The 15,393-nt window shown below is 40.7% G+C and overlaps 1 protein-coding gene across 8 annotated transcripts in view; it reads left to right on the plus strand.

Moving 5' to 3' along the window:
• Window positions 1-15,393, plus strand: part of Mcf2l2 (MCF.2 cell line derived transforming sequence-like 2) — a 210,382-nt gene that overhangs the window by 116,004 nt on the left and 78,985 nt on the right. For all 8 annotated transcript variants that reach the window (XM_074073657.1, XM_074073654.1, XM_074073653.1 and 5 more), the window contains 2 exons: window positions 721-901; window positions 6,032-6,123. In XM_074073657.1, coding sequence (XP_073929758.1) covers window positions 721-901; window positions 6,032-6,123 — 273 coding nt within the window. The remainder of the gene's footprint in view (window positions 1-720; window positions 902-6,031; window positions 6,124-15,393) is intronic.

Below are 15,393 nucleotides of genomic sequence, written 5' to 3' on the forward strand. Positions count from 1 at the left end.
ACAACAGCGCTGGAGGCATGTGCCCCTGGAAAGAAGGCTGGGAGAAATGATTCACTTGAATGCAGGTCTTGAGTAACCTGCAGCTTCCAGGATCTGATTGTTCTTTTCCTACACCTTTGTCAGAAAGCACAGAGTCAGTCAAGGGCAAGCTCGTGAGCTCTATCTTTCCCCTGGCATTTCTTCCATGTATTGCTTTCCTACTTACACACAGCTAGGAAAAGTAGAGGTCCTGCAGAATGACATTTAAATGTGTCCTTTTTACTACAGGTGCTTCATGATCCTCCTCAGAATTTAGCTACTCTTCCCTAAGAACACTTAAACCCTTACTTCCACCAAGGCCCTTTTTTGAGATACCTCTCTGATTTTGAAAAGTCCTCCTGGTTTGTACATTGGCCTAATGTCTCTCATCTGCAACCCATGGCATCCTTTCCTACCATTAATGGACATGGCTTGGCGAACATTTGCCCACTCAGCAAATACTTACGGAGTGCTACCCATGCCAGGCAGTGTTCTTGACATGGTCAAGGCCCCCAAAGGTCTCAAGTGGGAGACACAGGCTCTTTGAAATCTGATTCTAGAGCCTAGCAACTGTGTGATAACGTGTAAGGATGCCCAGAGGAGGGTCAGGGAGGGAGAGATGGAGGGAACTGGGGAAGATGGGAGAAAGGGAATGCTTCATGACCTCAGGGTGTTCATTACGATTTGCTTTTGTTCCTACAGGTCAAAGCCCAGAAAGTTCTGCAGAGGCTGGGTGATGTGCAGGAAATATTTCACAAGAGGCAAGTGAGTCTGATGAAACTGGCGGCCAAACAGACCCGCCCAGTGCAACCTGTGGCTCCTCATCCTGAGTCCTCCCCAAAGTGGGTGTCACCAAAAACCAGCCAGCCCTCCTCCACCGTGGGTAGGTTATTTGGGAGAAGGAAGTTTTGTGGCTTTTGTGTTTCATCAGCACCTCTGAAGGCTAAGGTTGTGGTTATCTAAGATGGATAATGGTAATTTGGTTTTGACAGATAAGATTCAAAACACACTACAGATATGGCATAGTGCAGACATTGAAGACTTTCACAGATATTTAGATAATACTTAGTGTCTGGCTGCATGGAGAAGCAAAGGAATAATACAAATGCACAAATGACAGCACTCCATGAAGAGTCTTTAAATGGTCCACAATCTATTAGCAATAGAGTGGTAAGGTTAGTTTTTTGAAAGGATAAAAAGAAAAAATAAGCTCTTACACCAGCCTCCACATCTTTATGACATCAGTGTATTAGTAAGCCTTAAGTTTAGGTCATGTAAGTATTCCAACTTTGTTCTTTTTTCAAGATTGTTTTGATTATTTTAGGTCAGGTTCATTTCCACATTAGTTTTAGAATCATGTTTCAATTTCTACTGAGCTTATGATTAGGGTTGCACTGAATATATGGATCAATGTGGGGAGAACTGCTATCACTATTGGGTTTTTCAGTTCATGAGGATGTTACAATTATTTATTTAGGTCATCTTTAATTTCTCTCAGCAGTGTAGTACATTAGAGGGCTAAGGATTTACACATTTCACATTTTGTCATGTCAGTGGAATTTGCTATATATAACTGATAAGAAGAATGTGTTTCTGTGGAGAAGTACAATCATATCATCTGGTATGGTGATAATTTCACTTCTTCTGTTTGAGTCTTTGTTTTTTTCCTCTTGTCTCACTATAATGGCTGGGACCTCCAATACAATGTCGAATTGAAATCATGAGAGCATTGCCTTTTCTCAATATCAGATTTCAGGTTTCATCTTTATAATACTAGCTGAAAGTCTTCCACAGATGGCTTTTACTAGATTGAGGGATTTCCTTTCGGTTCTTAGTTTTTGAGTATTATTTTTTTTGGTCATGAATGATGATTGCAGTTTTAGATACTCTTTTTGGCACATACATTGAGGTGATCACTTGCTTTTCTCCATAGGGCCATCGTTGATATAGTGGATTACAATGGTTTGCTTCGTAATGTTAAAGCAACTACATTCCTAGGCTAAGCTGCTAAGACATGATATTTGTCATTTGTCATATCATGTACTGTGAAGCTTTGTTATGATGCATATACAAATTCATAATTTTTATGTCTTCCAGACATATTAGAAATGTCTCTTCTTCACTCCTTATCACTAGTAATACTCTTTAAATCTGTTTTGTCTGATATGAATATAGCAGCCATGTTATCTTTCTATGCTTAATGTTTGGGTAACAAATCTTCCCCCATTGTTCTGTTTTTGTATTTACATATATTTCTCATAGGAACATATAATTATGTCTTTTTAATACATTTTTACCTTTAAAGTACATTTTGTTCACACCTGCCTTTTTTAGCAGAATTTTATTTTATTTTTTTTTACATTTTTGTTAGTGTATCTTAGTTATACAGTGGGGTTTGTGATATTTCCATACATGAATAAAATGTGCTTTGATCAAACTCACTCCCTTTATCACTCTCCTTAATCCCCACTTCCTAGAATAATTTCATTAGGTTTCATTGTTCTCTGTACATACATTTGTTTAAAGTACTTTGACCATGTTCACCTTCCTCACCCTCTCACATAGTCTTTTAATTGGAGTGTTCGGTCAATTTATGTACAATGTAATTGTTGAAATAAGTGGATTCAAAACAGCTACTATTTCATGATCTATTGTCTGTTTATCTCTTGTATTTTTTGTTCTGCTTTCTTCCTTTCCTGTCTTCTTTCAAGTTAGCAGATATTTTTTAATTCAGTTTTGATTCCTTAATTGGCTTGTTAACCTATTTCTTTGCATTGTTTCTCTCACAGATGTCTCTCTAGGAATTGTCATATGCATCCTTAATTTATCACAATCTACCTTGAATTAGAACCTTATCACTTTATATGAAATATAGGAAATTTAGTTTAGTATAGTTTCACAAACACCTCCCACCCATCTTCTGTTCTAGTCTTATCATAAATATTATTCTACATATGTTAAGCTTCCTGCTGTGATTTGTTTGTTTGTTTATTTTGTAGTGGTGATGATAGAAGGTAGGGCCTTGTACATTCTAGGCAAGTGCTCTACCACTGAGCTATAACCCCAGTCCTGGTATTATAATTTTTAGATAAACATATATTTTAATGAAATTAAGAGAAAGGAACTGAGAACTGTTAATGCTGTGACCAACGATTGAAGTTCTCCACAGGATGCTATAGTTATTCAACATTGCTGCGTTTTCCTGAGGCGATATAAAATTGGTGATATGGGAAAGTAAATGTCTAAAAGTTGACAGAGAGAAAGAGAGAAGAACAAAAAAGTGTGTCTCCAGTCTTTTCTATTTACCCTCTCATTCACCATTTCTGGTATGCTTCATCCCTTATCATACATCTGGATTGCCATCTTGTATCATTTCTCTTCATGATGAGGAGCTTCTGTTAGCATTTCTTGTTGGGAGGTCTGTTGGAAGCACATTCTTTCAGTTTTTGTTTATGTACAGATTATGGGGTCTTTTGAGGAGTCTCTGTTTAGTGTAATTTATGGTCCCATCTCCCATCTTGCATTTCACTTTTTAGAAGGAAGCCTTGATAAGGGTTTAACTTAATTCTTTTCTGAATTTTTCTATGCACACACTCACATACATACACATTTATATAGACACATTTGCACATACACACCACAGACACACACATGCACTCACATGGGAACATCCTTCTTGGATGGTTGGAAACAAGATTTGGTGGTCCTGACTGTTCGTTCATCTTTCCTTAACGCCTATGACTTGGCCTTCTTCATTGTTTTGAGGCATATTTGTTACCAGTAAATAAAGCAGGAAGCATAGGCTGTTTTTTCAGCTTTTCAAACACAAGATTCATTATAGGTAAAACTCTCCAGGGTAAACAAACCTTCATCATGTCTGAACACGTTGTCATTGCCCTTGGGCAGGCAACTAGCTGGTTTTGCAAAACAATCCTACACTTTTATGTTTTAGCAAGTAATCACTGAGTGTGGACTCAAGCAGGTTACTAATAGAATTTTCAAGCACATTTGTCTAATTCCTTAGTAACTGAGTGCATGCCAAGGTAAACGATGACATTTCATAGAATAAAGAAGGTGGGTGGCGGAGGTTAGGGATGAGAACTGCAATCCAGCTCTGTCTCCTGCCAGCTGGATACCTTGAACATTTAACATCTCTGAAGTTCATAAGGAATGTGAAGAAACTTTTTTCTTTTTTCTTTTGCAGTACTGGAGTTTGAACTCAGGGCCTACACCTTGAGCCACTCCACCAGCCCTTTATTTGTGATGGCTTTTTTTTTTTTTTGAGGATCTCCTGAACTGTTTTCTGTGGTGGCTTTGAACCATGATACTCCTGATCTCTGCCTCCTGAGTAGCTAGGATTATAGGTGTGAGCCACTGGTGCCCAGCTAGTAAACTGTTTTGTGATTCCTTGCTTTACAGATGAAGGAACTCAGGTATAGAGGTTTCTCTGGAGTATCTCGCTCAGGAAAGAGCAAGATGTGAATGTTGGAAGGATGGCTTCTGTAGCCTTCATTTTGTTTCACTTTACTTACGGGGTCAAGAGGAGGCACCTCTCAGTCAGGGGTTTCACCAGCTATAGTGCGTGCCTTTTAACCATTTGGTTATTATGATTGTAATCAAGAGATGCTACTGAGAGTGAAAGCCTAAAAAGTAGGCCATTGTTACAAAGTAGTTTCTGTGGCCTTATAACTTGGGGCAGTGAACATTGTACTTGACTACAAGTTTCATCATAACACCTATGAAAAACCTATAGAAAGTCCAAGCTGCTTCCAGTAGGCTCACAGAATGTGAGGATTGGGAGCATCCTGTGGAGGCTAGATGGTCAACCTTCATCAAACCCATCCCAGATAAGAATCAGAGTGATATATTGGTTGGCATGGGACCTAGGCAGCTCAAGTCCTGCCTCAGGTTAATCACAGCTGTCATGTGGTTTTCCCAAGAGAATTATATGCCCAAAGGTGGTGATAGTGACAAGAACTCAAAATACTACTTACTTATGAACTTAGCCATCACCTCCAATACTGGGTAAAGCCAATAAAGTGAGTTACAGAAAGCCTCAAAGCCTAACCAGGGCTTCACCCTCCCCAAGTCCAAGTCTCACTACCAAATGGCCATGGAGCCTGAGGAAAGGATTTTTCCCTGTGGGAAAGAGAGAGGGGAGGCAGAATGACCTAAAGAGGAGGGCAAGAGAAAGACAGCGCGGTTCCTTCCTGATTCAGCTAATGTTGGGATCTGTCACAGTTGTCTTCCATGGAGAAACATGGGTTCTTCATTTCTGAAAGCCATCCATTACATCTGTAGATAGCAGCAACTTCCTCTGCCTAGGGCAGGTTTGGGCATCCCGGTGTACATTCAGTGTGTGTGTGTGTGTGTGTGTGTGTGTGTGAGAGAGAGAGAGAGGGAAAAACAGAGAGAGAGGACACACATTTTAAGAAAAACTATAAAGAAATATACCAAGTGATTGTGTTTAAGTGATAAGATTTTCTGTAATAAGCACAAATTAAGTTCCTTTAATATAAAGCGATATATTTGATAAAATGTGGCTCCTAGAATTTAATCTAGTTTTCTAATCCAAGGACAACATCAACGTTACAATACAAGTGATACATGCTGAAACTTTAGAGCCCAGGAGATGCCATGAAGTTTTGTACTAGTCAGGGAAGACTTCATGAAGAAAGTAGCTTTGTAGGTGGGTCTTAAAAATGGGAATGATAGAAACACTATCATTTTTTATCACATTGTGTTTACTGATTCGTTGTGGTTTGATATTCCATATGGTGTAGGTGTGACTTTGTCTCTTTGGCTCAAATGTCAAGTCCCTGGGGTCAAGGACTCTAGTTCTTTTCTGTGTCTTTCCTTCAGTTTCATCCACCACCAGGAAATCTCCACAGCAGCTCAGTTAAACTTTGATCATCAGCAGCATCCAACTACTTGTCCAATCAGAAAAATGCTCTGAGTTATGATTCATAAGTTGAATAACCAAATCAATGGCATGTCTTCTTTGTCCCTCTAGCTCCTCCTCAGAGAACATCTGAGGAACCTCATATGGAGAGAGATTTGAACTCCCTGGAAAAGGAAGATGATGATACTAAATCTGAAGTCAAGGTAAGACCACCTTTCTTTTACTGATAGAAATTTCTGATGTAAGAGAAGATCACTACCATAAATATCAATAAATCAGCAAATTGTGTTCCCCTGTGATGCACCTGTCATCACCTCCAGATGTGCCCCAAAGGCACACACGGTATAAAGTATTGCTCCCAACATCTGAGGTTTGTACAGTTTTTTCCTTTTCTTCCTTCTTAATTGCAACTGGACACAAATACTGTTTGAGCCTGTGTGTATAATTATTGGAAGATATTTGTTTATTGAGGGAAAGTCATTGTATTTGCTCCTGTAATATGACTTCATATTTAAAATTGGTGGAAAGGTGTGTGGTTCATGTAGAAGAAGAACATGAAAGTTGCATAGAGCTAAACACACGCACATGCACACATGCCTGCCTTAACAATGGGTGAACTCTGAGTAAGTTCTATGGACTGTGCCAACGTCAAGTTTTGGTTTTGATATCACACTATAGTTGTGTAAGATGCCAGCATTGAGGAAGTGGGGGATAGAACTTCCCTATGTATTTCTTTGCACCTTCATGTGACTCTGTGTGACTACGTTAAACAAAAGGAAATCGGTCAGTCTTGGATTTAAGCAACATCACTTCTCTAAACCTCAGCTTCTTGTGTGTAAAAATGGGGAGAACAACAGCTACTTCCTGAGACTGTTTGGAACACCAAAGGAAAATTGGGAAATTGCCAACCTCTATATAACTGTAGAGGAACACTGTATTTAGAGATGCAAGTAAAATGAGTTGTGAGTGTATGTTCTGCATAGCAAGCCCAGAAGGATTGCCATTCCTTTACCAAAAAGCTGGGGGAATTGAAGATTAAATAACCAGCTAGTTGAATTGTTGGAACCCAGTAGGCATGGCTTGGATGAACTTCAACAGCAGTGTGGACCCATCACCAATCCCTAGCGGATCTGAATACAGGACTGCACAGGAAAGAGTCCAGCAGAAAGCAAGGCATAGGCTTTTCTTTCTGGAAGCAGAAACAGTGTGGGAACTAAAGTCCCCAGCAGACTTCTTAGAGAGAGAAAGCCACACTCTTCTGCCCATGAGTTAGTCATCCTTCCGTATTCTGTGCAGGTTACGATGTTGCTTCTAAATCCCTCATGGTTAGAGGAACTACATCACTGTGTCTTTGATTTAGTCTGAGTGTAGGTATTTTGAGATAGGGTTTCACTATTTAGCCCAGGCTGGCCCTAAACTCATGACCTCCCTGCCTCAGTCTCCTAAGTATTAGGATTATAGTCATGTACCACCATGCCCAGACCTTTGAACTGTCTTGATCAGTCATTTAAAAAAAAAAAATGACAATTTTCTGAAATAGGTAAACATAGTGAAGCTTCACCTGACTTGACACCCATGACATCTATGGAATCATTAAATGACATTAAAAAAGGTTTAACTGTAGTTATCTTGAAAAATAAACATTGGCCTCTCCTTTTCTTCAATCAGGACTTCTAAGCGGCATTATCTTGGAAGGTGAGAACTGTGTCATGTGCAATAAAGCCCAGATTTGATCCCTGAACTCATATTGTGTTGCCATAAACTCATCGTGTCATTCACACTCACTCCACATCTCTTTGACTGATTGCTCATCTTCAGAGAACACACTCATGACCTGCGCTCTTCATAAAGATGCATGGGAGTTTTAAGTATGTAGAGGTTCTGTATAAAAGGATCCAAATTAGAGAAAATTATCTGAGTCATTGTGAACATTAAATACAAAGTCTTATTGTATTGGTTGTCAAAGAAAAAAACTGACAGTGAGGAGCAGGGGTGGGTATAGCGTCAGGGGCCTAGAGGCTTGGAAAGTGTTGAGTAGAATCCAAGAGGCTCTGATCACTGAACGTGTAGCTCTCCCTTCTCCTGCTATACTGTTTATTGAATTCTGACTCCCAGCCCATCCTGCTCAGAGACTAGTTTCCTCTGTGTGCAGGTTGATCACCAACAGCCTGGGTACTGTCGAGCAAGCACAGTGCATGTTAAATCATGCTTCTGCACTTTCATTGGTTTTTGTTGTGGTGGTGGTTGTTTTATCCCTGACTGTTTACTTTTGTACTTGAAAAAGGGCTTTTCCCACAACTGATGTGTGTTAACAGCCAGGGTGAAGGGGGTACAAGGGTAGAAACAAGCCAGTCAAACTTCTGCTTGTAAAGACTATGGTTATGAGAAGAAATGAGAGCAGAATCCAGTTATGACAAGTGAAGGGGAAGAAGGTAGATTGTATACCAAATCCCCAGCTCTTAAACTGAGGTATTTTACAAGCTAGGTAGTTTAACCAGGGTCCCTATTATTCCAAAATGTGTCAGAGGACTAGTAACAAAAAGGTAGACGCATGGACCATGGATCATATAAAGGGGAACAGGACAGTTGGCTGACATTAAGAGCGACCATTGCTGCTCGTGTTTTGTGCCCAGTCCAGGATAGAAGACGAGGATGGACTGGGCATGCCTCTGACTCTGGGTGGCAATTTTGATACCCGTCATGACATGCCACCCATTGCCCTGAAGGGTACCCACTTGGAGAGAAAATAACGGTGAATCAAACCCATTCATACTTGCTGCTAGAGTCACTGCCACTCACTGCCTGCAACTGAACTCATGACAGGGCTTGATCATTATCAGAAGAGGCACACCCTCTCCTCTGGGGGTGGTGATCCTTGCTGTGCCAGTTGTCAGGACCTTGATGAGCTGCGGCTGACACTGAACCTGGGGCCATCTGGCAACAGTGCTGCCACATGCTCGGCTCACTGGGCAAGCCTGGAGGTAGAGGAGACGCGCTGAGGTTGCTGGCAACAGTGATGTGGCTGTTTCCTGTTCTTCATGTCACAACTGGAAGGTGAAAGCCTGACTCACAACAGCAGCTCTCCCCAGCTCAACCTGTTCAGAAGACAGAAGGAAGCCAGAGGCTGGCGAGGACTCCGTCCTGCATTAGACCCATAGGACAACAGGAGTGTAAACAGTGTTCCTGGGTACCTGATAAGTGGTCTAAAGTAGCAGAGGCCTTTTGGGGCTCCTTAATTTAAGAAAAAAAAAGGGAGGAAAGAGAGAGAGACAAGGATGGAAGGAAGGGAGGAACGAAGGAAGGAAAAAAGAAAGAAAATGAACACACACACACACACACAAATAAAATACTTAAAGCAGAGGATGGAAGGAAAATGGAGAGAGAAAAGAGGAGCGTTGCTAACACTGACCACAGTCCAGACATTGTGCTGGGTGCTGGGTGGACCCAATTTCATCTCCAGTCCTCAGTACCTGTGAGGAGAGTCATGTGGTTCCCTTGTGCCAACAGCATTCTGAGAAATTGAGTGTCCCCCAAGCCCACACAACTGTATCTACGAGATACAGCCCCAGAGTGCCCCAGCAATGGCCAGCTGGGAAAAGAAAGATCTCTCCTCCTCTCCTCTCCTCTCCTCTCCTCTCCTCTCCTCTCCTCTCCTCTCCTCTCCTCCTCTCTTTCTCTCCCCTTCCCTCCCCGCCCTTCACTCACTGGGGTGTGATATAGAAACCAGGAAGAACTATGGAAATGCAGAAACCACTTAGAGAATCTGCCCTGGAAGCAGATCTGCCTGATCTGCCCTATAACTCGGTCTTGCTGGCCCTTTCTAGCCCCGTTTTTCCTCCTTTTCATTTATGTTGTGTACAATGCCATTGCTCAACTAGTGCTTGGATAACTGGGCAGTCACTTCCTTCCTGTCTTGAATGGCAAGTCTTTCGGGGAGAGGTAGGGGGCTGTCAATTGCACTGCTGTGACTTGCTCACTCAGACCACTTTCTACCTCTTGTTCCCTTCAGCTGCAGTGGGAGGGGCTTCCAGGAGGGAGGGCAGGGGACAGCAAGGTTTCAGGACATTTTATAAACTAAAGCCCTTTGGAAGGGTAGGCTTGAGGAACAGATCTACGTGGTCCTGAGGTTTCATGCAAATGGAAAATGATTAGAGAAAGATAAAGAAATGGATTTTAAATGCAAATTTTGTCTATTTCTTATTTTTACCAGAGTTTCTTATTTTCTAAGATCTTAAATTTCCCAACTAGTATTGCTGTAATTAGTTCTGTTTTCTTACTGGTTGCATAAGTTTTTATAGGCTAATCTACTCAATACTCTTTGTAATGTTTTGTTTATGTGGAAAATATCTTCTTAAAAATTGCCTGCAAACATTGGGGTTTTTTTAAGCATACAGTAGTTGTACAGGGGTACACTGTGATAGTTGCATATGTGCTTACAATATATCTGAGTCAGATTCACCCCCTCCATTATTGTCCTTCATCTCCCCTCTCCCCAAAACTATTTTTTTTTGCCAGTACTGGGGTTTGAACTCTGGGCTTTGTGTTTGCTAGGGAAACACTCTACCCATTTTAACCATGCCTCCAGTCCTAAACATTACCTTAACAATGATTTATAAGTCTATAATTCTGTTTAAAATATCAGAAAGTTAGGAACACACCACAGGATACCTTTTTCCCACTCTTAAGTCAAGAAAAATGTAAATGATAAAAACGGGCAAGGTCATCAAAAAAAGAAGTTTCCCATACATCCTGAATTTTCTCATGCTGTTTGATGTCATGTGATTTTAACCTCAATGCATACATTTCAACATAACTTAAGTTTTATGTCTGTAAGTCTTAACTGATCAATAAAATTATAAATCAGAAAAGTGCCTGGTTAGGCCAATCTTTGGCTCAGCAAATTTGGACTCTAAGCTGTTCACAAACAATTTGCACACAGCTACGAGTCCCTGACTCTCCCATTAGCTCTACACAGAAGGTGAGCACTGAAATGTGCTGACCGTTCGCACAGTTCTCTTCTTGAGAGTCAGGAAGCTCTAATGAAAACGTTCGGAACTCAAAGCAGTGAGAAGACAAGGAAATATTTGTGGCCTGTAGTCCATGATCATTTGGCAAAAAGGCACACGTTAGGGAATTCCATATTAGGCCCGAATCTGATTTTCCTTCCGTTTCTTTTCACCTTTTAGCCAGAACGCTCTGTCTGTAAACATAGCATTAAATGAAGAACTAAAATCACTAAGCACCTGCACGGGTCAGGCATCATGAGAGGTCCTTGCCACTTGCTTATCATTTGATCAGCTATTTATCTCCACTCTCTCTCCTCTCCTCTCCTCTCCTCTCCTCCTCTCCTCTCCACTGTGGCTGAAGGTGACACCCTTTGGAGTGCTATGGTTTAGATCTTAAATGTCCCCCAGAAGCCCATGTGCCAAAGGCCAGCCTGTGGTAGCACTACTGGGAGGTGGTGGCCCTTTAGAGGAAGGGCCTAGGAGGAAGTTAGATGTTTGGGGGCAAGCCTTTTATTGGAACCCTGACCTTTTCTTCTCTCCTTTTTTTTTTCCTTCCTGGCTTCCACATTGTGAGCAGCTTGCTCCACCAAGCACTCCCTACTATGGTGTTCTGCCTTGCCACAGGCCCAAAGGCATCAGCACCAAGCAACCATGCACCAGAAGGTCTTGAACTGTGAGCCAAAAGGTCTCACTATGAAGCTCAGGCTGGCTTTTAATGAAGAGAGTGGTCTGGGTCCTTTCTAGTTGCCTTATGGTTCCTCTTTCTGAATTACTTTTAATCGCTTTGCTCCTCTTTTTTAGAAATGTAATAATATGCAAATAATACTTTCACTTTAAATTAGCTGGAACTTAACTTGTTTTTCACACATCCCTAAATCATAAAGTAAAATCATTTAACATCAGGGGAAAACTAATTTGGTTTCCTTCTAAGATTACTCTTTCTTTTTTAGGGAAAAAGCAATCTTAATAATCAATTGATTATTAAGTCTTTCCAAAATACAAATTTTAAAAGATGTATATGTTTTTCAAAGAAGTTGAAATGAAATTCCTTCAGGCTAGGAATTAGTTTTTTTTTTTTTCAATTTTGCAAGAATGTATTTCTTCAAAATATAGAGGAGACAAAACAGATTATAGAAATTTGTTGAGAAAGCATAAGAATCAGCCTTTAGGGTGCCATTGGAGACTCTTGCTTGATTGATGTCACTTTGAAATTGGCACGAGGCTGGGATGGAGTTGGGGTTGAAAGGAGTGATGTTGGGCCCAGAGCATTTTCCAACCTGCCTGCCACTATTGCCATTGCTTTTTCTTGATGACAAAATGGCCATAAAAGGGAGAGGGGTTATCCTACATGGTTGACCTCCAGATGGGGTAGTTTATGAGTTGGTTCCTTTTATAGCACCCACAGGCTGAGAAACCTGCTCCCCTTCAGTGTACCCCAGAGGCAACTCTAAGTCAGGCTGACTTAAGGGCAACAGGATATGATGTCATAAGAAATTATTGTCAGTCTGCTTTAAAAGAGTTTCATCTTATCAGGCAGTGAGACACATAAGGAATTGTTAACAGAAATAAAGCAGCTGTGGGTGGTTGGTCTGTGGTCAGATTTTTTGGTCTACGTGAATTTCCCCTCTTCCTCCTAGAGCTTTTAGTAGTTTACATTTTTCCCCAGAGCACTTTGGTTACAATTCAACTTTCATCTCAAAAGCAGAAACAGTAGGCGGCAGTGGCCTGTGATCCTAGTTACTCAGGAGGCAGACATCAGGAGGATCATGATTTGAAGCCAGCCTGGGCAAATAGTTCTTGAGACCCTATCTTGAAAATACCCACCACAGAAAAGGGCTGGTGGAGTGGCTCAAGGTATAGGCCCTGAGTTCAAGCCCCAGTACCACAAAAAAAACAAAATGCAGAAGCAATGCATATATATTGATATTTTATATTATAAGCAGAAGAATGTTTCATAGCCAAGTCGCACATCTCCATTTTATACAGAAGAAAATGGAAGCCAGGAAGACTGAGTGCTTGGCTAATACCTCACAGATAGTGAGAAATATGGTTCCCTATTGTACATAGGCAGGTAGCCATTGCCCAGTACCTCAGTTAATCCTCACAAAGCAGGCATTAAAGAACCAGCCACATATCCCATTTATTGAGCCTTTCTCTGTGGTAAGCATTTTAATGCATTATCTCCAAGCACTGCATCAACCCTGTAATGTTGATATAATTATCTCTGTTTTATAGATGACAGAACTAAGGGCAGAAGTCTTGCCCAAGGCCACTTTTAAACAGAAAGTAAGCAAGGAGTTCTCCTCGAGAGCTATCTTTCTCATCCAAGTTTGTGCTCTTTTCACTCTGTAAGAGGATTTCAAATTACAGATCATGATGGTGATAGTGAACTCAGTTTGGTGGGCTTATTAGCATTTAAGAATAAAAAGAATGAGAAGGGATACCATAATTTAAAAATAGAGTGTGTTGGGACTGAAGGTGTGGTTCAGAGCCAGAGCACTTGCTTAGTATGTGCAAGGGTCTGGGTTCAATCCCCAACTCCCATAGAATAAATAAATATAATAATTGATAATAATAGAATGTATCACATATGTTTCAATATAACTGAACAGAAGTTTTGTGTGTCAGCATGCATATGAAGCCGTGTAACTGTACTTCTTATGGGCTGCGGCCAGATTTTGAAAGCCACTATGCTGCAACACAGCTGATCTGTCTACACCCTAACAGAACACTGGCGTCCAGGGCAGCTCCCTCACTGCAGGCTTTTTCTGTAGTGATACATGCCCAATAGCGCTGACGTCTCCCATCAAACCTGATTGAAAGTCTCCTTCTGCCTCCACTACAGCTGTCTGACACCTGGCACCAGGAACACAGATTGACACAACTGAGTCTGTGCCAAGGCATTTCCACAAGACCAAGGGGGCATCTCATGCATGACAAGGCCTATCAATTAGATACGTTATCATCCAGTGTAAAGGTGACAAAGTCCACAACTACACCTTGAGTCACTGTACTTTTCCATCATTGTGTGTGGGAAACAAGAGACTCTACGGTCTAGCCCACCCCACAAACAATAGGTCAGTAGAGTCCCAAAGAGAGAAAGGTTTGTTAATAGCAGTGAAAGCCCTCTTTATGAAAACCCCGTATTACCTGTTAAGGATCCAAAGATGGGTTTGACTGCAATTCAAAGATTGGGGGGTAATTTAGGCATAGGAACATCATAGGTGCCGAACTGGAGAGAGATACAATGCAGTCTTAACTGTCAAGTTAATCAGTTCAATTTTTTTGTTATGTTTAGTTTTTAAGACAAGGTCACCCAGGCCTGTTTGGAACTTACCATGTATCACATGGCTGGCCTCAAACTAGAATTCACCATCCTCCTGCCTCAGCCTCCTGAATGTTGGGACTACAGGTGCTTACCACCACACCCAGCTTACAAGAAGGTTTTTTTTTTTTGAAGTTGTGGTGTTAGGAATCAAACCCAGGCTCTTGTGCTTGCTATGCAAGTGCTCTACCACTGAGCTGTATCTCACACCAATAGAAACTGAAGAATGAGCTTTGACAGTGTGGTGAAAACAACTAGATTGGTTTAGATTTGAATCCTGGGACTAGTAGCTACTTCCATATGCTGACTCCTGGCAAGTATTTTCTAGTTCTTCATATATTATATATATAATAGAGGGAACTAAACTTTTAAAAGAAATATATATGAACTTGGAACACAAGACTGATATTTTATTTTAGAGCTAAATTGGCAAAACTAGTATTCCCAGGTATTTCTTTGTTAGCCTGCTTTCTAGATATGACACCAGATTTGGGAAGATAATTTCCAAAACAGACTCAAGAGCCAAGTTTACTTTAGTCCATTGAACATTTTAAAATTCCTGCCTCTGTGCTCAGCATTGTGCATAAATAAAGAGACCTTACCTTGACCACTCTCTATTAGTCCAGGGAGATGTCTTTAGTTTCAGTGTCAACAACTAGCTGACCAGCCTGTCATTCTCACCTATTTTATAAGGAGACCTCCCATCTATTTGTCAGGCTAGGAAAAGCTCATGTTTCAACTTTCAGTTCTAATTTACAAGGAACCTTTGTGCTCACTCATTTGCAAGAGGGCCTTTCTGAATCTATATCCCCTTTTGTGAAATGAGAAGTAACTCATGAAGTCAGAACCATAACTTGGCCTGTAAAGCTACAATGATGTTTCTATAGCATGTGATTAAAAATATTGAAAGAGATAAACAAACTGTGGCACATCCACAGTTAATTAAGGTTTATTAATAGCTAAACCTTAAATATTTTATTATATCATAAAAACTATTGCAGACAAAGAGTTTTTAAGAATTAGCTCCATAAGGATTGTTATTTGGTTTCTTTAATCAATCATTAATCTCTTTACTTTCATTAATCTCTTACATTATCTTTAGTCTGTTACACTCTCTGAATGGTTCCAGTGATAAGTATAGA

This window comes from Castor canadensis, chromosome 5 (assembly GCF_047511655.1).
Source record: "Castor canadensis chromosome 5, mCasCan1.hap1v2, whole genome shotgun sequence".
Classification (NCBI taxonomy): domain Eukaryota; kingdom Metazoa; phylum Chordata; class Mammalia; order Rodentia; family Castoridae; genus Castor; species Castor canadensis.